The sequence below is a fragment of the Perca flavescens genome, chromosome 11, assembly GCF_004354835.1.
Source record: "Perca flavescens isolate YP-PL-M2 chromosome 11, PFLA_1.0, whole genome shotgun sequence".
NCBI lineage: Eukaryota > Metazoa > Chordata > Actinopteri > Perciformes > Percidae > Perca > Perca flavescens.
This window is the reverse complement of record NC_041341.1, coordinates 10,333,268-10,356,944: the sequence shown is the minus strand read 5'-3', so window position 1 is coordinate 10,356,944 and position 23,677 is coordinate 10,333,268. Positions and strand designations below refer to the sequence as shown.

The 23,677-nt window shown below is 40.2% G+C and overlaps 1 protein-coding gene across 1 annotated transcript in view; it reads left to right on the top strand.

Moving 5' to 3' along the window:
- cntnap5a (contactin associated protein family member 5a) overlaps positions 1-23,677 on the top strand; it is a 104,673-nt gene that overhangs the window by 44,781 nt on the left and 36,215 nt on the right. Inside the window, exons 7-12 of the mRNA XM_028591655.1 lie at positions 3,208-3,351; positions 7,644-7,911; positions 13,389-13,532; positions 13,652-13,811; positions 19,003-19,109; positions 22,395-22,514. Coding sequence (XP_028447456.1) covers positions 3,208-3,351; positions 7,644-7,911; positions 13,389-13,532; positions 13,652-13,811; positions 19,003-19,109; positions 22,395-22,514 — 943 coding nt within the window. The remainder of the gene's footprint in view (positions 1-3,207; positions 3,352-7,643; positions 7,912-13,388; positions 13,533-13,651; positions 13,812-19,002; positions 19,110-22,394; positions 22,515-23,677) is intronic.

The following is a 23,677-nucleotide window of genomic DNA, read 5'->3' as shown; positions in this document are numbered from 1 at the left end:
ATATGAGGCAGTGGAGTACTATAGTAAACAGATTCTAGTCTATACACTGGAAGCCCTTGGGAAGAAGCATGTTTTGAAATGACATCTTCGTTATGGAAAGAGAAGAAGAAGAAAAAAAGAAAGAAACAGAAAAGTTATTTTTGTTGTCTCAAAGGAATAACAGACTGCCGAGAGGACTGCCAACATCTACAGACTTTTGCACAGCATTAACATCGTGAGACACATTCAGATTGAATGCGGTGAATCATTATTATTTATTTTTGAATTCCAGAATATTCTAAACGTATTCAAACCACAATCAAAAAGATTATGGGATAGAATAGCTGTGTTTGAAACCGTGCCGTATAACAGAAATAGTGTGTTTGCCATTTTGTAGTGGGATTCGAATTCTCCGTGGTTAATTTCATTCACTATATAGTCCACTATCAAATACCCACAATGCACAGCTAATTTGAGTGTACATACAATGCACTCTACATTTAACTCCCGTATACCGTATATTCCCGGAGGAGAAGAAGAAGCAGAAGCAACTGCGAAAATTTAAAAGGAAAAATAGAGCGGGCTTCCATTTCTAAACAGTGGGAATGTAACATGCAACATATATAATATACAACCTTTTACTATCCTGTGCTCGGTTTGTTTCAGGGACGTATTAGAAGTATTTTTTTTCGGTTTGTTTACATGATGCTGGGCAAGCCCGCCTCCGTCACACAAATAACCGGCAAATCTCCTGATGCAAGTCACGCAACGATGTTTTTTCAGAGAGTTTGGCCTATATAGTTCACTATTTAATAAACACATATTGGGAATAGTGAGTCAGTGAGTGAATGAGGGAACGGTTTCGAACACAGCTAATGTCTTTCTGTAATTTTAGAAACACATTCATTGGTCACTAAACCCTTCCACCAGACAGTGATTGTCAAATTATAGTTTAGCAAGTGTAACTAGGCATACAGTATAACAGGCATATACAGTAATTCATGTAGCCAAGAAGTGCATATTTACCGGTCTTTTACAGGGTTCTCCTTTTAAAAATGAATAAGACTGAGGCATTGTTTTCGACCAACTTCAGGGAGCTACAGTTAATTAGCTAGCTAGAGATGATAAAATGATAAAACGACAGTTGTCATCTCAGCCGCCAATCGTCAATTGAATTTAGAATTTAGAAGCCAGCTGCTTTTTTTTTGCTGCCTCTTTCTAAAATCAAGAACTTAAAAAAAATTGTTTTGAATTCAAGTGGTAAATCTGCGGCTGTTATTGTAAACTGCATATGTATCGTGTGAGAATGAAAAGCTTGGACAGACACAGTAATAGGCGGGCGAAGCTTAGCTGAGGGTCATTTAGGGGGGCTTGTAGGCACTGCTGAGTAATGGGTTCGATCCCCGGTCCGGTCAGGGTGCGGCAAAGCTAAATATGAATTAATAATGCATGGTCCTGCTGCTCTGCTAGCAAAGCATGGATAAAGACTGACGATTAATCAGGAGGGGAATGGTTTTTTTAATCTACAAAAGGGGGGCCGGCAGAAACGGGTTTGGGAACCACTGGGTTAAATGCAGAGGACACATTTTGTTTCAATGTACTGTATGTAAGTGCTGAGAAATGACAATAATTGAACCGTTAACCTTTCCTTTAAAATATCACCTTCAGAGATGCAATTTGGATTTGCACAATTGCTGCCACTGTTGAAATACAACATGCATACTTATTACACCATAGAAATCCACAATGGGCATTAATCTGCTGCTACAACAGCCTTCATTCTTCTGGGATGGCTTCAAAAAGATTTTGGAACCTGGCTGCAGGGATTTGCTTCCATTCAGCCACACGAGCATTAGTGAGGTCCAGCTCTGATGTTTTGGTGATAAGGTCTGGCTCGCAGTCAGAGTTCCCATTCATCCCAAAGCTGTTTGATGGGCTCTGTGCAGGCCAGCCAAGTTCTTCCACACCAAAATCGGGGGGGGGGAAAACTCTTTTCTTTAAGGACCACTCTTTGTGCATATGGGTCACTGCCAGCTTCAATAAGGAAATTATTTCCCTTTGTTGGAACTAAAGGACATACGCCAAACCATGAACAACATCTCCAGACCAGAATTCTGTATGCACATAGTGGCTCTACGGTGTATGTTTGGATCCAGTGAGTGGGTCATGTTTTTTCACTTTCTGGATCACTGGCTAAGCTGTTCATGCAGCAACTTGTGAGAATGTGTCTGTGAATGTATTTTGAGACTGTGATGGTTTAGCATACAGCAAAATACAGAGCAGAATGTGAATGTCATTTTATATATATTTTTTTTCTTTAAAGAAAATTACATACATGAATATACATTTTTGTACTTGTTATATTGGATCAATCTCTGCATTACATTTCTTGCTTTTAGCGACGTCTGAGGCTGCCTGGCTTCTGACAAGCCATCACCACCATCTGTCTTTTTATTCCCTAAACTGCTTTTAAAGAGCTCATATTATGCTCATTTCAAGGTTCATAATCGGATTTAGAGGTTGTACCAGAATAGGTTTATGTGGTTTAATTTTCAAAGAACACCATATTTTTGTTGTACTGCACATTGCTGCAGCTCCTCTTTTCACCCTGTGTGTTGAGCTCTCTGTTTAAGCTACAGAGTGAGGCATCTCACTTCTGTACCATCTTTGTTGGGCACGTGCACAGTAGCTAGGTAAGGACTACTAGCCAGTCAGAAGCAGAGTATGAGGGCGTGCCATGCTAGCAGCTAGGCGAGCATTATAACGTGTGTTACAAAGTTACACACGTTTGTCACGGAAGTAAAGGCTGGACTACAATAGAGCTGTTTGGAGCAGTTTGGGAACATTGTTTCCTGTTGAAGATGGTAAGTGCCTTTGGGGTGGACTTTGGGCCTTTTCACTAACATGCACAAAAAGATATATAACACAATAAAGGAAAGGGAAAAAGCATAATAGGAACACTTACTTACTGATTTAATTCACTCTTCTAACTTGGTTTTACCGTGCAAGTTGTTTTGTGGTGTTGTGTTTGTTATGTACTTTTTTATTTATTTAGCCTGCTGTTGCTTATCTATGTATCAAGGCATACTTCACCCCATCTGTCCTGGTTGTAAAGCACTTTGAGTCAGCTCATGCTGGTTTTAAATGTGCTATATAAATAAAGATGAGTTGACTTGACTTGCATCTGGTGCTAAGAGGTCTACCTTGTCTGTTTTCCCTTCTTCAAAGCTGAGTTTTGGAGGCATCCCACTGCCTGGCAAACCTGGCACCTTTTTGAGGAAGAACTTCCACGGCTGCATGGAGAACCTCTACTACAACGGGATCAATATCATCGACCTGGCCAAGAGACGCAAGCCGCAGATACACAGCGTGGTGAGTTGCGAGAAGTTTCAGAGTTCAGTGTTTATTTAAAGGATCCCTATTAGTCATTGGTGGAATGTAACTAAATACATTTACTTGAGTACTATATTACAGTACTATAGTATAAATTTGAGGTACTTTTACTTTACTTGATTCTTTTCTTTTCATGCCACTTTCTACTTCTACTCCGCTACATTTCAGAGAGAAATATTGTACTTTTTACTCCGCTACATTGATGTGATATCTTTAGCTACTAGTTCATTTACAAATTAAGATTTTTCCCACACAAAACACATGTAGTTTATAAAATACAATGTTTTATTATGAATTTAACTACCCAACAATATACAGGCCTACAAGTCCAGCTGAAATGATTAGACCATTTAACGCTTAGTTGATTGACAGAACTGTTTGGATCATTTCCAGTTTCCAAAATGTGAGGATTTTTCTGCATTTAGTACTTTTACTTTTAATACTTAAAGTACATTTTCCTGATGATACTTACATACTGCTACTTAAGTAACATTTTGAATGCAGGACTTTTACTTGTAACACAGTATTTTTACAGTGTGGTATTAGTACTTTTACTTAGGATTTTTAAAAGATCTGAATATTTCTTCCACCACTACTATTAGTTGATGCCATGGCAATCAGCTAATCTTCCTGGGGTCCAAACCTGAAATACCATACATAACACATTACATGATGAACATAAAAGCCAGTCAACACTGTACATACAATAGGTACTGTAGAATACTTATTACAAATCCAAAGATAAAGTTGGAAAAGAATGAGAATTATATTGTACAACTCATAAGAAGCGAAACACTAATATAAAAAATGTATGTAATATAAAAGATACATGTAGTGTAAAATCTGTCAGATCTTCCTTTTGAAGATGAGTCCTGAAGAGCTTGAGTTCGATGAATAGAGCCGGACTGATACTGGATTTTGATGCGAATATGGATATCAATATTTGAGTTTTTCAAAATCTGTTAAAAATAAATCGGCTAAAATTATTTTTTTAAACACAAAGCATTTTAAAATTTGATTCAACCTCATGAATTTTAAGACCATTAACAGGTATTTGGTCATTACAGCTGTCAGATAAGTATAGCGGAGGAAAATACACAATTTATAATCGTTTCTAAATGACCTCAAACACATCTTTTGCATTTCTGTACGACGTTTTTTATTTATTTATTAGCGACATACGTATACGCCTTAATGGTGGAACAAACTGACATCAGAACAGCTGAAAGTCTACACATCTTCCGCCGCAGGCTAAAAACACATCTCTTCCAACTGCACCTTAGCTATAAAGATGATGGTTATATAAAAACAAATTGCACTTACATGTGGCACTTACATGTTGCACTTACATGTGGCACTTTGTAGTTTGACTTATTTCAGACTAATGTACTAATGTGATTCTTGCTTTTCCGAGTTTGTATGGTTGAATGCACTTATTGGAAGTCGCTTAGGATAAAAGCTCAGCTAAATGAAATGTAATATAATGTAATGGAATACACAATATATCTTTGATAAACTAATATTGGCCAATATATCGACCTATTGGCTCTACTGCTGACAAGGACGAATACTCTTTGTACCATGTCAGGAAAAGTGTGCAGCTTCCCCTTTAGATCTAGGATGAGTCTGTCCTGGAGCTTGGTATAGTCCTTGTGTATCCCTTCCAAAAACACAATTACTGCATTAAAAAAACGCTGAGATGTGAGGAACCACTTTTCCATTTAAAAGGCGTCTTACAGAGCAGAGTCTCTACTAGGAATGGAAACTGATTCAATTCTACATAGAGAAAAAGAAACAGAAAGCCCACATTTGTGGCCATGTATACTGTGTGTATATATAGATTTCATATTCAATGTAATTCTATAGTTTAGCAGTAAAGTGAATAAAGCAGCAGCACAGCACAGAGTCCCTGCAAAGAGTGATGACCATGAGATGAAGCTATGACACAGCTGTCTGACAAAAATAAATGTGGGTTGAATAAATGTTCATATAAATCTCCTGTATGACAGGAGGTCATCTCTCTCCGGGCAATGATTTATATATATATTGTCACTATATATATATATATATATATATATATATATATATATATATATATATATATATATGATATAATAAAGTGATTTAGATTTTAACCATCTACTGTATGAATACATGAGCCATACATATAGTATGCATTTTCCGTTTCTTTGTCTATTCCAACATATTTTGGTCACACACAACCTAATTATATGAACGCTGGCCCAAACTTTAAAATAAAAAAAATAAATAGGATACATTGCTTAGAGAATAGCACAAAAAGATTATAACAAGTTTACCCATGCTAGCCGCTAAGGTGCTCTGAGCTAAGTGCTAACACGATCACAGTGATAATGCTAACATGCTGGTGTTTAGCAGGTATGATGTTTATCATGTTTATCATATGCTAGCATTTGCTAATTTGCATTAAATTAAAAGTACACCTGAGGCTTATGGGAGGGTCATTTATTTAGCAGGTATTTTGCCAATAACTGAAGTATTGGACAACTTACATTTTTTTTTGAGCTGATGATGACGCTAGAGGAGAAGCCAGGATCAGCAAAGTTATTCCAATTCGTCCAGGGCGGACATGGATGCGTGTACCAAAGCTCCTGGCAATCCATCCAATAGTTGTTGAGATATTTTACTCAAAACCACAAAAGTAAACCTCATGGTGGCGCTAAAAGAAAAGTCAGAGGATCACAAAAGTCCATAGGAAACATCATCTGGGGACCATAAATGTCTGTACAAAATATCACGGCAATCCATCTAACAGTTATTAAGATATTTCTGTCTGAACTAAAATGGAGGATAGACTTTTTCTCCTTGCTGTTGTTCTTTGCTTGGCTGATTTGTGATGATATTTACTAGTCCGATAAGGCTTTCTGGTACGAAAACTGGAAGGAGAGAATAACGTTAAAAAACAATCATGACGTCCATTGTGATCCTCACTTGTATATCATTAAGTCCAAGTGTGTGAATGGATCCATTTGAAGAGTCAACCCTGCACACAATCAGACAGGTCAGCCAAAGATCCACACGCCACATCTCATCTGAGACACCCTCTGCCTCTAAAGTCTGATTGCTGTGTTAAAAGGCCTTTACTGACAACAGACGCAGCGAGGCTGCCATGATGGCAGCTGTAATGGAATTTCAATGGGACTATTTCCCTGAGGTTGATGGGAGGGGATCACATTGAGAGTCAGAGAGCTGTGATTGCTGTGTGCTGGCCTGCAGGCACTGGGACTAATAGGACTCTGACCTTAACGGACAGGACCAGTCTGTGTTTGGATGTACCAAACACAACTTCTGCACTGCACAGAATTAAACTAAAATGTACGCTTAAATGGTCTAATCTGGGATGTTCTGCCATATTGGTTTGGAGCAAATAAAAGTCATGGATTCATCTTTGGATCTATCCTTATCCACATGCTGCCAGTTTGTATGTATTATTGTGTGGCTTTGGTGTTTTAAAGGCTTAGTTTGGATTCACTAAAGTCACATAATAACACCAACAATTTGCGAGGTAAAATTACTGTTTTTGTCAAAGGAGTCGGGTGGCTTTGAAGAGAACAGCTTCAATTCCCTGTCGGAAAGGGCTGTCTGAAAGAGGGTAAATCTTTCAAAAATATTTTAAATATAGAATAGGCCTACACTTAAACTGATATTGATTATTTTCAACAATTCTCAGATCTGGACGGGAAATATGGAGCTACAGCCAGCAGCTGATTATTTTAGCTAAGCACAAATACTGGAAATGGAGAAACAGCTGCCTGGTTCTGTTTAACAGGCTAGCTGTTTCCAGTATTTGTGCTAGGCTAAGCTACTTAATGGACAGAAATGAGAGTGGCATCGATCTTCTCATTGAACTCTGCAAGAAACAAGTATTTTTTTCCCACAAAAAAAACAACTATTCCTTTTAAGAATGAAACATCTTTTAACACACTGCAAAATGCGGCATACCTTTTTATCATTGTTATGAGTTTATATTCTCATATAATTATCAGGCTACAAATTGCTGATGATGATAAATTGATGTTTCAATTTAACTGGTTGAAGGTTACATGTAATTATTTTGGTTGGGGCTTTTGCTCATGATTGGTTAACCATCTGTTCCCTTTTTGTGTGTGTGCCTATCAACATGACATTTATTTCCAGACATGTCACAGTGAACTTCCCGTGAGACCAACTTGCCCTAACATGTAGCTGAAGATACGGGTAAATCTGTGTCCGTGGGTTTTTTCGTCCTGCAGGGCAACGTGACCTTCTCGTGTTCGCAGCCCCAGCTGGTGTCCTGCACCTTTCTGAGCTCCAGCAGCAGCTTCCTGACGCTTCCGTCAGCAGCGTCTGCCACGGGGGGTTTCTCTGTTCGCTTCCAGTTCAGGACGTGGAACCCGGACGGGCTGCTGCTCGCTGTGCAGCTGAACCCGGAGCCCCACAGGCTGGAGCTGCAGATCAGCAACAGCCGGCTGCAGCTGACCCTCCACAGCTCAGGACGACCCAAAGCAGAGGTCTCTGCTGGTGAGTCACACACAGAAATCAAAAACACATGAAAACGTGTATCGAATAACCGTGTTCGTGAGGACTGTCCCGGTTTCTCACAGACCAAAGTCTAACTTTTCTGCTTTATACGGTGTGCAAACTGAAATAAAAAAATTCTCATGCATTTGTTAAGTTGTGTGTGTGTGTGTGTGTGTGTGTGTGTGTGTGTGTGTGTGTTAGGGCTGCACATTATGCACAATGCGATTATGTTATTACCTATGATAAACTAATATTAAAGTAAACAAATTGAATTGAATATAAAAGGCACCACTAAAGTATTTCCTTTCAACTTTCCTCTAACTTAATTGATATTGCGATGGCGATTAAAAAAAACAATATATTGTGCAGCCTGTGTGTGTGTGTTTGCGTGTGCGTGTGCGTGCGCTCGCACTTGTATGTCCAGATGAGCATGCCGACCGCGCAACTCCACCTGGCTGCTTCTTTGTGTGCTTCAGGAAAGACGGCGCTGCTCTAATCCGCGATGTAGAGACAGAATATGTTTGCTTGCGCGAGTAATTTCATCCGATTTACTTTTAACACCCTTTGTCCTCAACAAACTCCAAAAAGTTTAGTTTCTTGGAATTACTTTGAGAGTGAAAAATCCTCCGTATTAAATTGCTTAGCAAATACAATACAGATAGCCGTGATTGTTTTGGGGAAGCCAGACTTTCAGCAGATGGTGGGCTGCAGGGAAATATAGATGGAGAAGACAAGCGCAGCTAAGGGACGATATTCCCTTTTATATAATTTACCTCAAGCTGTATTTAATTATCTGCACTAGGGACGAACCGCCTCTGAGCAGCACCACATGAGGAGTTTGACCTGGAGTCCGCTTGTTGTTTGTAATTACAATGTGTAAGTAAACATTGCACTGCAAATTAATTTAGCAGATAAGAGTCTGATATTAGTTTGATAGGAATTGACTTGACTCGTATTACTTATTTTCATTAGGGTTCCGTGGGTTTTTCTTCCTCCTTGGGTGGAGGTCGTAGCTGAAATTATTATTGAGCAAGAGCTCTGATAGCATCTTGGTTACAAATTCAGGCAGCTCATTTAGCTACTCAGCACAGAGGCCTTTTAACATTTTTAAACCTACCGAGGGATAAGCCCTCGGATCTCGTCTGTAAATGTGATTAAAACACAGATTTATGCTGCGTGAATGTGCTGCATTAAACACAGACATGGGGGGTACATTCCTTAATTTCATTAGAATCCCAAAGTAATGCTTAAAAGGGTGCATGATACTTGGAGCAGCTGGAAATATCCTCTATGATGGATGTGCTGAATCACAACCAAGCAGTGAGATCCAAGCAGAGGAAACTGGACTCATTGCTGGTAAATCTCGATTGTTCCTGTGGTGCGTAAAGATCAGCTGGGTCAGTGCGCCTGAGCGTGCATACAGAGCTAAGGGTTGTTTAAAGAGTTACCTGTAGTGTAGTCTCGCTTTGCCAGACCCTCCTCCAAAGCGCGCTGAAGGAAGGTCGGGCTACTCCACATAGCATTCGGGGATGGGAGGAACACGTGCTCTGGTTTAATGACATTTCTTTTAACCAATGAGAATCGTCATGGGCGGCGCTAAACTCCGCACAGAGACGCTGCAAAAATACTCGTGTGAGAGAAAACTCCGATTGGACAGATAGTCTAGCTAGCTGTTTGGATTTACCCTGCAGAGATCTGAGGAGCCGTCAACAATAGTGCGCATTAATCCACCAAATTTTAAATTCCAACACAAAGAAAGAGCAAAGAAACAGAAAATACATGCATCCCGCGGAATTTCTGGCAGCACCGGGGCAATCCCGGAAGTGGAATGTCAAGGATATAGACACGACGTTCCACTTCCAGGATTGCTGCCGGAAATTCCGCCGGATGTTCCTCTTTTTGGGCCGGATGTCCATCACCTTCTGCTTCCTTTTCTGTTGGAATTTTAAATTCCGGTGGATTACTGCTCCTCAGATCTCTGCGGGGTAAATCCAGACCGCTAGCTAGACTATCTGTCCAATCTGAGTTTTCTGTCGCATGACTAAAACAACTTTTGAACGTGCACACGTTCCACCAAAACAAGAGACTATTTTGCAGCGGCACCGTGGCTCCGTCCATAACGATTGTGATTGGTTTAAAGAAATGCCAATAAACCAGAGCACGATTATCTCCCATCCCGGAATGTTGTGTGGACTAGCCAGACCCTCCTCTGAAGCGCTGTGGAGGAAGGTCTGGCAATGTTAGACTAACTGTAGTGTGCAGCAGTATCTTTTTCAGCTGCAAAATCTGCAGTTCTGTATGCATTCCGAGCTCTGTCAGCACCCAGGAAATAAGGGAAGTTGTGAATCTCAAACTGAGGTATTTAACTAAAAAGTCAAGTCAAGTTCATGGATTTTAGAATATCCTCACCTTTCTCACCACTCTCCTCCCCAAGGTAGAGCACTGCCACATGCCTCACAGCATTGTCAAATGACGTGTAGAGGAGATGGCTCAGTGCAATCATTAAACTGAGCTGCAGGCCTCGCCAAAGTTTGTGCAAATCATTTCAATTCTTCTAAATGTAACCTTTTTCTTTTCAGTTCAATTGGACTCATCACTCCATTGTTTTCTTTTCAGTTTGACGAGTAGACAATAGAACAGCTTAAGGTGAAATGCAATTGGACCTGTTTGATAAAGTGCTGTACTCAAGCTAAGTGCACGAGAGCATTAATGTGGAAAGAATATGGATTTGTGTCTTCCTCCGCTCGGCCCAGAAATGATCTGCGCCTTCAGCACAGTCTTAATTTTCACGCGAGCAAAGTTACAGTCAAGCCAGGAGATGCACAAGTGTCAGTGATGGGTAACAACATCCAAAATGAGCTTTTGTTTCATTCACTACACTTTGCATCTACAGCTAGTTGGAGTTGTCAAGGACTTGAGGCTGCTGCCACTGCAGTAATGACATGAAGCTGTCACATGAAACTGTTTATTTCCCGGAGGCAGCAGTGGGGCTCAGAGATGTTGTCTCAGACACAAGACGAATAGGCAAATATTTTATTTTTCAGGTTACTGGTGCGATACAAAAAAAAACAACATTAGATCTGTATCCTAGATAGTACTTTGACACTTCAAGCTTGGCCACCAGCCGGTCAGCAAGGAGATCACGAAATATATCATATGGGCTGAAACGGGAGGGGAAGTGGGGACTCCCAATGATACTCTGTGGGTTAGCCCTCGCAGCTTCACTGCTCATTCCATGAAACAGTCAATGGAGTGGAGAAAGAGATGCCAATGGCACTAACAGTCATCTGGGATAAATGGCTTTCTGGAAGTGACAGGCATCATTGGATAGTGAGTGAAATTCTTAAGTTTTCCCAAGAGCCTTGAACGGATCAGATTTTAGACTAACTAAAAATAATAATAAAAAAAACCTCCCTGTATGCACTGCGTGACCATCTCGTCCCCTCTGAGCTCCCAAGCCACAGCACAGTTCAATCTGGATGCCAATTTAGTCTGTGATGCCAATTTAGTCTGTGCCTAACACATTCAGAATGGAGGTGTGGCTCAGTAATTTCCATTCACAGCTGCCATTGTCTTCTTAAACAGCTGCAGCTCTGTTAGATGAGCTGTCACTGTCAATTTAAGAAAAAATGGTTTGTGGATCAAGCAACTACTCGTCTTTTTGGGGTTTATCAGATATTTTAAAGACCGAAGAGGTTGATTATCAGATGGATTTTTACTCCCAAGTATCAAAATAAATGGAGTGACAGCACATAGTATATAGCACAATTCATAATGAGACGATTTCGGCAAGAAGTTCAGTACCTTTTTTAGAAAACTAGGCAGGAAATTTGCCTAATGAGCAGCAGGTCGAGCATATGTGGGTAGTTAGTGGAAAAAGTGATTTGGTTGGTTAAAAAAGTGGGTTCTTACCTGGTGCCATGTGGCTCACATCTAAAACATGCCAACACAATGTGCACTTACTATATCGTATACTTAATGGACACTTATCCTGAAACAACTTCCACATCAGTCAATTCTTTTTACAGTAATCAGTGGCGGCGGAAGTATTCAGATCATTTAAACATTTAAAGCAATAATCTTGAAAATTTTCATTAAAATAAATGTCTGTTAAGTCACTGTCTATTGCTGAATGAGGTAACACAATGGTGATTGAGCACATGGCCCACTGATGAAAGCCCTTGCATTTGCAGTATTATAAACTGTTTCTGTGACGACAAGAAAAATCTCAAGCGGCTCACAGTTAGTGACGCGTTTTCCATCACCCAGCAGGGGTTGATCCACCAGAGAAAGTAGGCGGAGCTAACGCAACTAACTCGCTTTTTAACTCACTTTCGGCCCTGTTTAAATGAATAACGCTCGCGGGTGAAAACAACAAAATATTTTATCAGATGTGCCTTTCGTTTAGACGCCAACAGCGTTTGTGGGGCTTAAAAACGCAAAAAATTGAAATCACCCTCCAGAGTGGAAATCTTAAAAAAGCTACACCGTCGCGTTCCTGTCTAAAGGGTAAAAATGCGGTGTGTGTGTGTGTGTGTGTGTGTGTGTGTGTGTGTGTGTGTGTGTGTGTGTGTGTGTGTGTTTGCGTTCCATTTTTTTCTTGAGTAAAAGTATGTAGGTTTTTATCGCTATGTACTTGAATGCACTTAAAACTATTCAATATGCAAAATAGCTCCTCAGTTTTATTTTACAGTGTATTTTAGGAATAGTGTAGCTGGATAAGGTCGAGCTAGTCCTATATACGGTTACTACCACTAACCCTGCATCATATTTGATATGATCATTATAGATTTTTATCTTAATCTGTGAAGTAATTAATGACTATACTAGCTGTCAAAAAATGTCAGTGAAGTATAAAGCAGTCATTCCCTCTGAAATGAGTAGGCCTATAGTACAGTTAGGACTTAGTACTTAGTTGTTTTACACCACTGGCAGGAAATGCAACTTTAGTATTTGTCCATAATAATTAACAAACACAAAGAAAGCTGGCGTTATTCCTCTACATTTAAACATGAACTTCATCTAACTGATAAAATATGCAGTATGATTTTCGTTGACAAGTGACAGAGCGGAGGGGGGAGAGATCTTTGTCTTGAGGCTCTGAGCGATGAAAGAGGCTTGAGTGTCTCTCGTGTCAGTAAAGTGAACAACTGTGCGAAGGAAACTGTTGTGAAGAAATGTGGGGATCTGATGGCATCTATACTACAAAATTAAATGGGAATCTCAAACTAATTCCAAATACAGGGAAATCAATAACAAACTGCCATGTTCTCCTGTGGCCATTGTTGTAGCAAAGGTGGCTGCTAAGAAAACAATACAACTAAGGACTCTATCACACTCAGATCAACCAGAGTGCAGCGGTAGACATTCTTCCTAGCCTCCAGGTTCATGGGGAAATGGAAACAATATTTATCTCGATGCTACAGTCCATTAAACTGCCATTTCACTGAGACTTAATGTAAAATGTTCTTATTTAGGCCCCAGAGTCAACGATGGTCTGTGGCACTCTGTGAGTCTCAACATGAGGAATCTACAGATCACTTTGGCTGTGGACAGTGAGCCTTCCTCCTCCATTGAACTGTGGGAACAACTGGAACCAAGAGGCAACCTTTACTTTGGAGGTAGTGGATTCTCACAATGCAATATTAAGAATTATTTTTTCTTCAACACAATGTAAAATAATATTTCTTGAAAGGTTCATAGGGCTTGTGCGGTAAAAGGTTGTGTCATTTCCATCCAGGCTGTCCCACCGTGGACTGTCAGTACCTGACTCCGGCATTCCAGGGGTGTGTGCGGCTCATTTTCATCAACAGCCAGCCAATGAGTCTCAATCAGGTTCAGCAAGGATTGCTGGGAAATTATAATGAGCTTCAGTTTGACACCTGCAACATAAGAGACAGGTAAAGTAGTTCAAATGTCTTATTTACACGTTGATTTAATGAGAGGAGTTCTAACAAAGAACCTACAGAAAACTTTGACATTTAAAAGTCAAAATTTGTCAAACATAAAAATCTGCAAAACGTTATTCAAGTTGGCAGGTGAGACTTATTCATGCCCACATTGTTAATTTGTAGATTGCAGTGTGTTGTCTGCAGAGCTGACTGAAAGTCACTGACATCTTGTCCTATAGAGACAAACACGCTGACAGGATCATCCAATTAAATTGCAACCGAAAACTCTGCAACACCTTCTCTGGCAGAGGACTATGCTAACAAGCTGCTCCCTGCTGTCCGTGTGGCATCCCTCCCTATCCATATATCTCATTACGCTGCACAGCTGTGGGCCCTGCAAACGGGATTTGCAGACCTACGAGCTCCAATGAATGTCTGCATGTGGCTTGGAACATGAACGAGACTAACTGCAGTTTTTCCCTTGTGTTTGCCCCGAGGAGAATCTCTTCTTTGTTAAAGTACCTGCTTTCTAGTCCACATTGTTCGCTGTCGGAAGATATGCAAACACAACAGTGATGCCAGTCTGCTGTATCAGTAGGCGAAGGGATGCACTGTAGGAAATGACAGAACGATGGAATGAGATGTTTTCTTTTTTCCCAAGCTAAGATGCATACGTCTTTTGCATGAATTAGTGTTTTTTTTTCTTTTCTTTTCTTTCCTTTTCTTTTTTTTCAAAAAACGTAATCTATTGATGGACGAGTTCAAAAGTGATTCGGCAATGGGGGGTGAAATAGAGATTTTGTATTTTGAATAATAATCATGAACTCTTTAACAAACACATTACAAACATTCTAATCATGCTGATCACTTTTTGGCCACTACAGGACAGAAGAAATCCAAAACAAGCTGACAGACACAGCCCTGAACTATTATCTCCTATAAAACTGCTATGGCCAACATGTTAGCAAACAGTTTAACAGTTACCTACTTTAAAGGGGTTTGAACCTGTATTCATTTATTATTTGGCCATTTTTTCAGGAGTGCAACAAGCTACAAACACAAGAAGAGGAAGGAATACTTAATTAATCCCTGGAGGGAAAATTTTATTTAATTTAAATTTTTTTACTTTACAAACACACACACATGCCTTGCTCAAGTGCACCTCTGTAGCCTGGCACTGGGAACGCTCCAGCTACCAGTCCACACTCCATATTTGGTCCAAGCTGGACTTGAATTTGCAACCCACCAGTTCCCGCCAAGTCCCCATGGACTGAAATAATGCCCCCCCTACACACGCACACACACAGTGACATATTATGATCCCATAACATAGGTATGGCAAACAGTTGCCCAAGTCACACATCAAGCAGACACGGACCAACAAAGTCATTAAGTCGAGTATTTAATCCCTTTTTGCTCTGGTTTTGGTCTCCACCCACTCCTGAGGTAAATATTTGGCTCTTTAGCCGCTAAATGTTTTACTTTCTTCACTAGCTAAATGCTAACTTTAGCTGTCTGTCATTTGGTGCTGGGCAGGACACGTACAGTGGGTTTATTTGGTTTTGAGTTTTTTTTGGTAGAAACAGCTGTCTGCTGCAGCTGGAAACAACGCTAATGAGGGCAGTGAGCCTGTCATCAAGATTAAAAAGCTCTGCAGCACTAAAATTTTGATAATTCTCTGTGGGTTTGTCACTACAAATGACCGCTTTCGCATCACATGTAGTCACTTCAATTATCATTAATATAAACAGTATTGAGAAAAACCCTGCTGTAGGTTACTGTTAAAGCAAACAAGCTCTACAATCTAAATGTGAAATTATTACAAAACATTTTAATACTTTTCGTAAAAAGGATGCAAGCATAGAATGTTTGTGATGGTATCCAATAAATGAAATGACCCAGGCATTATGCAGTACATGTAGCAACAAAGAAACTTGTGCAGAGCTAAAATGAAATGCGTGAGTGGGTGACATTATCCACGTGTTTCTTTTTGATGTGTAGTTGATGTCTACAACATCCTGTGCTGTAATCTGTTGTGAGGACATGACATGTGAGGCTGCTGCACTCAGCTTTGTTGATGGCCATTGCATCTTTGATGTTAACTTTCATTTCACTCTCCGTAGCCTATTCAGTGACCCCTGAGTATGAGTAAATTAACTTTTATCAGAGGTAATCTTTAATCTTTTTACTCTGTGTTTAATTAAACATTGTGGCTCAATTTTTGGTCAGTGTGCATTTAAGTGTGCTGGCTACTGTAATTCCATGACCTGTAAGGGCACCCATGAACACAACATCAAATAGCATGAGGGTAATTAAACCAATGGCTGCAACCTTATCCTTGTTGCGGCTGGCCCGCTCCGCTGCAGTTAATAGGTGAGAGATGAAAGTGTATGAAATTATAGATGCACGCTCGAAAGACTGGCAATTATGTGAAACTGAAGGAGGCTTGAGGAAGGGACTATTAATCAGAAGAGTGCGGTTTGAAGTTTCTGTGAAGCGCTCATTGTGATAAAATCCCATTACAGGCATTCTAGTCTGAAGGTGACAGCAATGCTTTTATTTTTAGAGAAATGCTGCAACGTGTCAGCTTTTTTTCAAATTCAGGCGAGGGCACGCACAGTATGAGACATCATTTCACAGTTGTTTAAGATTTTTAATGAAACATGAATAAACAGCAAATTAGTCTTCCGGGTGAGTTCCAAACCTTGTGTTCATAATTGCATACAAAAGAATAAAGAGAAGGGGTCTTTCAGACCTGATAAATAAAAGATCAGGTTTGCAAACACTAACAAAGGAAGTAGCTTTATTGGTGCCTAATACAAATGCCTGAGAGGTTTGTGTGATCCTTTGTTTTGCTGTCAAAAAATTGTTTTTGTTTTGTGCCGCTCCTAATGGCTATATTTGTTCCGAAAGTATCAAAGTGCTGGAAAATTGGCAAAACTTTGAAGATGAAAGTGTAGTAGAAGTAAACTATAGCTGCAGCAATGATTTGATTAGTCTACCGACAGGAAAATTAATTAGCAACTATTTTTTTTAAATTATTTTGATAAGCAATTCTCTGGTAACCGCTTTTTAAACTTGATCATCATCAACATTGTGATTAGGTCTATAAAACAGGGGCAACTCTGTTTTCTGTTTTGTAGACCTAATCACAATGTTTGTTTACAATATCTTCCGGGTACAAAACTCAATTAAACGGCGCTGAGCAAACGGGGATGAGGAACAACTGGATGTACTCTTATTCATCTAAAAGGCATGTTGGATGCTTTCATATGTCAACGCTTTCTCTAATGTTAGGTTGGAGGCCTAATTTACCTTTCGGGTCACCCCTCTCACTCGCTCCAAGAACCTAGGGGGACAGGGCCTTCTCCGTTGCTTCCCCCTCCCTCTGCAACTCTCTCCCCCAACACCTCAGACTTTCAATATCACTTACTCACTTAACCGCATTCAAAACCCATCTCTTTTAAAGCTGCTTTTAACTTGTAACCAAACTAGCTGTGTTTCCATCATAGAAAGTTAAAGAACGGAGACCAGTGAAGGATATTAGAAGCACTTTTCCGGTGAGCGCTGAGCGTTACTGCGCAGCCTTTAACTGAGCTCGAAGATGTAGATGTGACGTGAGCAAGTTATCAGTCTTCTGGTAGCTGTGCCAAGAGAAAGCTCAATCATTCCCAATCTTACAGATACGGAGAGTGTAGGTATATGTAAGAAGATAACCTAGGCATAGGCTAATTATTGCTAACTAAATTGCTAGTTAACATTAGTAATTAAACTTAAACGGCTAATGTGAGTCGAAACTACCTGCGAGCTTCTCCTGTACGGTGATTCCTCTACTATGCGACAGAAAGTCGTGTGGTTTTGACACAATCGTTAGCCTATTTTTACAACAATGTCTGCTATGGAGCCATAACATGAGGTACAAGGTAATGGAGCCTTTTATACATTGTCGTGTTTCTTTAAAAATAAACAATGGACAAATAGAGTCTTTAGACGCTTCAAATGTAAAGTTATTCACTGTCAAAGTGACGTCAAAATGAATGGCAGTCAATGGGATGGCAGTCAATGGAATGCTAACGGCGGGTGATCGCTGGTTGGCATCAAAATGGCGCCATAGGAGCTACGGGTTGTGCAGAGAGGCTTACCCCCTTGGTTTCCATTTGTTTGCTTTTTTTTATTCTGCTTGTATGCTGCTTTGCTTCACCTTTTTAATATCTATTTTTCTTTGTCTTTACTTTGTAAAGTGCCTGTGAGTACCTCTTAAAGAGCTATATAAAATAAATGTAGTATTATTATTATTATTATACTTAAAATGACACCACCCAAACTAGCAGTCAGTCCGACTGGCAGTGAGATGTTGCTGTTCGTAAGGTTCGATTTGGTTAATCAAAGACGCTAGCAAAGCAACACAGTACAAAAAATAAGCACAGCAGAAACGTCAGCGAGGTCTGACCCACGTGTTTAACTATAAATCTTTAAACGTTACGTAAAGTTAGGGCTGGAAATGACAACAGAAATAAACAAGTTTTGCCAATTTCACGTCTCCGCAATTGAACTAAACGGCCAGTTGTGTTAGCACCATGTCACGGTGATTCGGTCTAATTCCTGGTCAGCAGTGGTGGAATGTTAAAAGTACATTTACTCAAGTATTGTATTCAAGTACATGTTTGAGGTCCTTGTACTTTACTTGAGTATTTACATATTTGTATGCTACTTTGTACTTCTACTCCATTACCTTCTGGAGGCCAATATTGTACTTTGTACAACATTTTTTTAGTTATAGTTACTTAGATTAGAGATTAAAAATATAAATCAACTAATAAATGATGATGTTTTATTTTGATTGATTAAGCTACCCAGCAGTATATTAAGTAGGTGAAATGAACTCCACCTTTACCAGCCTCAACATCAGTGAGGCTTACACATAAATGCTTTTACTTTTGTAAGATTTTGACAGCAGGACTTGACTTGTAACCAAGCATTTCTACACTGTAGTATTGCTCCTTTTAAATGGAGTAAAAGATCTAAATACTTCTTCCACCTTTGCCGGTTGGACAGCATTTTGTAATTTTTTGTTTTGTTGTAATTTTGTAATTTCTTTGTTTTCATATCCACTCTCAAAACGTAAGTAAATTGATTTATCAAGAAAGTGATGAAAATAAGCTGCTGATATTAAACGGTTGTGGGGTTGTTGTTATTTCAGATGCCTTCCTAACCTGTGTGAACATGGAGGCCGCTGCTCTCAGACGTGGAGCTCCTTCTCCTGCGACTGTTCAGGAACCGGATACTCTGGAGCGACGTGTCACAACTGTGAGCAGTTCAATGCACTTTCAATACTTCACCTAGTCTCAAACCTGCTATTATGCCCCCTCTGCACCCCTTCATATATTCTAGGTCTACTGAGCTGTGTCATTTGATTCAGCACACACACCTTTACCCGTCTTGCTTATTGCTTTATTCGATTTGTGCAACTGAGAGGCAAAGCAGAAACTGGTCTTGCTTCAAACCCGACGTGACCTTCATCGTTTGCTGGTATTCTCGTTTTCAAATTTCAAAAAAAATTATTATTTCCTTTATCCCTAAATAGCTTAGGGCTGACTTCAGATCTACATGTAGGAGTTTTTCCTTACGGGTGTCATTTTTTTGATGCTCTGCAACATCCCCTTGATATTTTCTGTGGAGACGGCTGTTGGAAACTATATGTGTGAAATTCCCCTGCCCCAGAATCCTGATTTCTTGTTTATATGCAGGCAACACGGTTTTCGTTGCATGTTGGAGGAAACCTGACAGATAAGAGCATCTGCTGAATTAGAAATAGGCCCTTTTTTCTCAACTCAACAATCATCAACTTTGCCAAAAAGACACACACACAAACAAAATCTACATTTTTCATCTAGAGCTCAAACTTATATCTAAAACTTGAGTTTGTGAAACCAATTGTCCAATTTTAAGTGTGGAGGGTGGTGTCGTATTAAGACTTTCCAAAACCAAAAAAATAACAAGAGAAAAAGTGTAAGGAATGGCTGAAAAAGTGTGTTTTTTTGCTCTGTTGTAACCTCAAAATGTTACCTTAGCTAATTAGCTTACTAGCTGTATTACATCCAAAGGCTAAAGCATTCAAAATGACTTTGTGTTGTTATGTAAAAAAGACAATGCAATAGCAGATCCACTGTGAAGTATTTCCCCATAGTTTGGAAGCTTGTCCTGGATGCTACTATATCACATGGTAAGGTCATTTTAGCAGCTCTGTCCTTCTCTTTATTCAATCTTGGCAGGTTTACAGCAACTCCAGAGCCAAACTCGTTATCCAAAAAAAAATTCTGTTCCATTCCCCGAATACATCGGCTAGCTCTATCCTAAAAGTCTTACAGAAGCCTTGTACGTTAAATTTAAAACCTATTGTTTGAAAATGCATACAATGTAGAATAAATCTAAACTCTGTCTTGTTTAAGAATGTGACGGCCACACAAAGTTATGTTATAATAAAATACAATTATTTTTCCTCATCATACTTATGATACTGGCACTCTCTCTCTCCTCACTGCATTAAAAGAGCCACGCTGTTTCTTTATTCACATGTCTACGTGGCTCATCAGCTGGTGAGGATGCTGACTTTTTGCCTGGGAACTGTTAGCTTTAGCCACAGATTGCTACCATTGGTGTATGTAGTCATCAGGTGCATATTCAACACCCATTTACAGGGATCAGCTGGAAACCGGAGACTGTGTTTTCAACCAAATCATGGCGCTAACAGTCGCTTAAATTCCTCAGGTAGCTACAACATGATAAAATCTGCTTGCCACAGTTTTCATTTCATCCAACAAAAACCACAAATTGCTACGAATTTCGTGTGATAGATCTGTCAGTGTTACAACTGTAAACTGCATACATTCAAGTTCTTTATTAATCATGTGTGCAACAATAACAGAAGGTAGTCGTTGGCAATGAAAGGCTTAAGGCCGTTTTACAGTAGTGTGTAGGCTCCACGCAGAGCTCTCGCCATAGCCTACATAAGTGGCCTGATGTTTATACTTGTGCGCTGGTGTGTGCTTTGAGCCGGCGTGTGTGTGTGTGTGTGTGTGTGTGTGTGTGTGTGTGTGTGTGGAGTGGGTGATAGAGCGAGGGAGAAGTGACGGCGATTAGCTTTGGAGCGAGTACTGACTCTAGAGTCATAGTGAGAGAAACAAAGTGTCTCCCCTGTGCTTTCTGACCACGGTGGGAAATCTGGAGCAGGAAAAGTTGATTTCACGTTGTTTATGGAGAAGGAGAACCAGGAAATGAGCTGGGGGAAATGCAACGCTACCAAGCCACGGCCGAGCGGCGTACGTCAGTGCGACGTGTAGTTAAATTTTTTCGAGAGGTGCACTTCAGGCTATGGCGTAGACACAGAGGGGTCTGCGGGGGTCTCTGCGGGGCTATGCCGTCGTTTTCACGCACGACTATAAAATGGCCTTTAGTCCTAAGCTATGTGCTGTGCCAGTTTGGTGATTGGTTTCACATACTTGAGTCTCACTTTGCCAGACCATCCTCCAAAGTGGCTACTCCACATAGCATTTGGGGATGGGAGGAAAACATGCTCTGGTTTAATGGCATTTCTTTAAACCAGGGGTCACCAACCTTTTTGAAACTGAGAGCTACTTCATGGGTATTGAGTCATATGAAGGGCTACCAGTTTGACACACTCTTCTGAAATAGCCTAACAAATATGCTCAGTTTGTCTTTCGTTATATATGATTATTAATGATACTCATCTATGTGAAGACACTGATCAAGTTAATGATTTCTCACAATAACTATCAACAATGACTTAACAAGGTGGGAAACAGATAATATCAATATTCAATTTTCATTTTTAGAACAGGCCTGAGGGCTACTCATGTGGTCCTTGGGGGCTACATGGTGCCCGCGGGCACCGTGTTGGTGACCCCTGCTTTAAACCAATCAGAATCATCATGGGCGGTGCCAAACTCTGCACAGAGCTGCTGCAAAATAGTTGTGCGAGCGAAAACTCAACCATCAAAGTTCCAGAAAGGACATAGACTTTAACTTTTAAAGCTTTTAAAGCATCAGTGTGTAGGATTTAGTGTGGCATCTAGCGGTGAGGTTGCAGAAAGCAGCCAATTGATACCCCTGCCCTCACACCTCTCTTTCCAAGCGTGTAGTAAAAGCTAAGGTGGCCTTCAGGTAACGTAAATATGCAAAAGGCCCTCTCTAAAGATAGATAGTGTTTTGCGTATCCCTATATGGTTTTAACTGAACTGAGAACACCCCTCAACATGTTATAGTGAATCCATTCTGATCAGGCCTTTCAGTAATCATATATAGTATAGTAGTATAACTGTAGTTTCCACATAGGAGTTTTTGCTGTGCCACAATCTGCATTAGAGCAAACACTGCTAAAATGAGCATATAGATAGAACAGAAACATATGTCACAACCCTTTTTTTTTGTAAAGTATAAATATACAATAACTTATAAACAGTTCATAAATAAAGATAAAGTTTGTGCAGACGGCTCCGCCAGGAGAAAGCTGTTAAAGCGTGGGCTGATTCTTGGAGGAATAACTGATCTGTGTCCCCATTCTGCTTCTTCCAGCCATCTACGAGTCGTCTTGTGAGGCCTACAAGCTGATTGGCAGCTCCTCTGGCTTCTACTCCATTGATCCAGATGGGAGCGGTCCCCTGGGGCCCGCACAGGTATACTGCAACATGACAGGTAAGATCATTGTAATTCACATGGTGTCACCTTTGCCCTTTTTGAGTTCCACTGAGAACTGGCAGAAAGCTCAGTGTAAAGGGTTCACTCACTTAGAGATCGCACTGCATCGATCCATACCACCACGGCTATGTGACAGTTTACGGTCCAGTAAGAAATCGTTACAGCCACTCGGTGCAGTCCCTGAGAGTAAAGAACATATCTGTGGGGAATCAGTGTCTTTTGTAAATGTACATGTGGTTACACTGCAGCATTTTAGTATCTCAGGGTGCTTTCACATCCAATCTCTTTGGTTTGTTTAAAATGAACCCCATTTGGGCTTGTGTAAAAGCTGTTTATCGAGCTCTGGTGTGGACCAAACAACCAAATGGTTTAGATTGGCTTGCAAGCAGATTCTGGTGTCGTTCGTTTGTGGTGTGAAAGGAAATGAGCCAACCCCAGTATTTTAAGTAAGTAAGTAGAAATGGGATTTCAGCATAATTTCAAAAGCTGAACTACCATTAAATCCATCCTGCTGATTGTGAACTTTTCCTGTAGCAAGCCTATATAAGCCATGTATGAATTCATGTAAATCTTTTGGTAACCATGGTAACAAGTACTGTATGCACGTCAGCTTGTGAGTGCGGGGACTTTTATTAAGTCCATTAAATTGGAAGTGAATATTTCTGTATAAGACGCCTCTTTTTTCCTCCCTGTCTCCATCTGTTTGTCATTATTCATAACATGCAGTCTAATAATACTTACGATGCTTAGAGTTATTTCTCCGTAGGCTCTTTGTGACACCAGAGAATGTACTGTGCAGGTACACATGAGAAGCATTAAAGTGCTGGATGACCTGCTGTCAGTCCCCAGAGTTTGACTCCCCCCCCTCCCCCTCCTTGTGGGTCCTAATGTTTACTCCTCTTTGTGCGTTTGTAAAAAGCCAGCATGACGATGAACCGGACTTCAGATGTGAAGCACCCTTAAACAGAAATGTCATCTAAAACAAGCCTCCAGCTAAAGCATGACAAGTCATGACTGCCTTATCCTCTCTTTAAAGAGAAAAACAAGTTATCATAGGGCCTCCAACAAATAATACAACATGCCACAAGAAGCATCTTTAGCTTTTCAGGTTTTCCTGAAATTGTGCGTGTGAGAGTTATGGCTCCTTAAAACTAAAATGT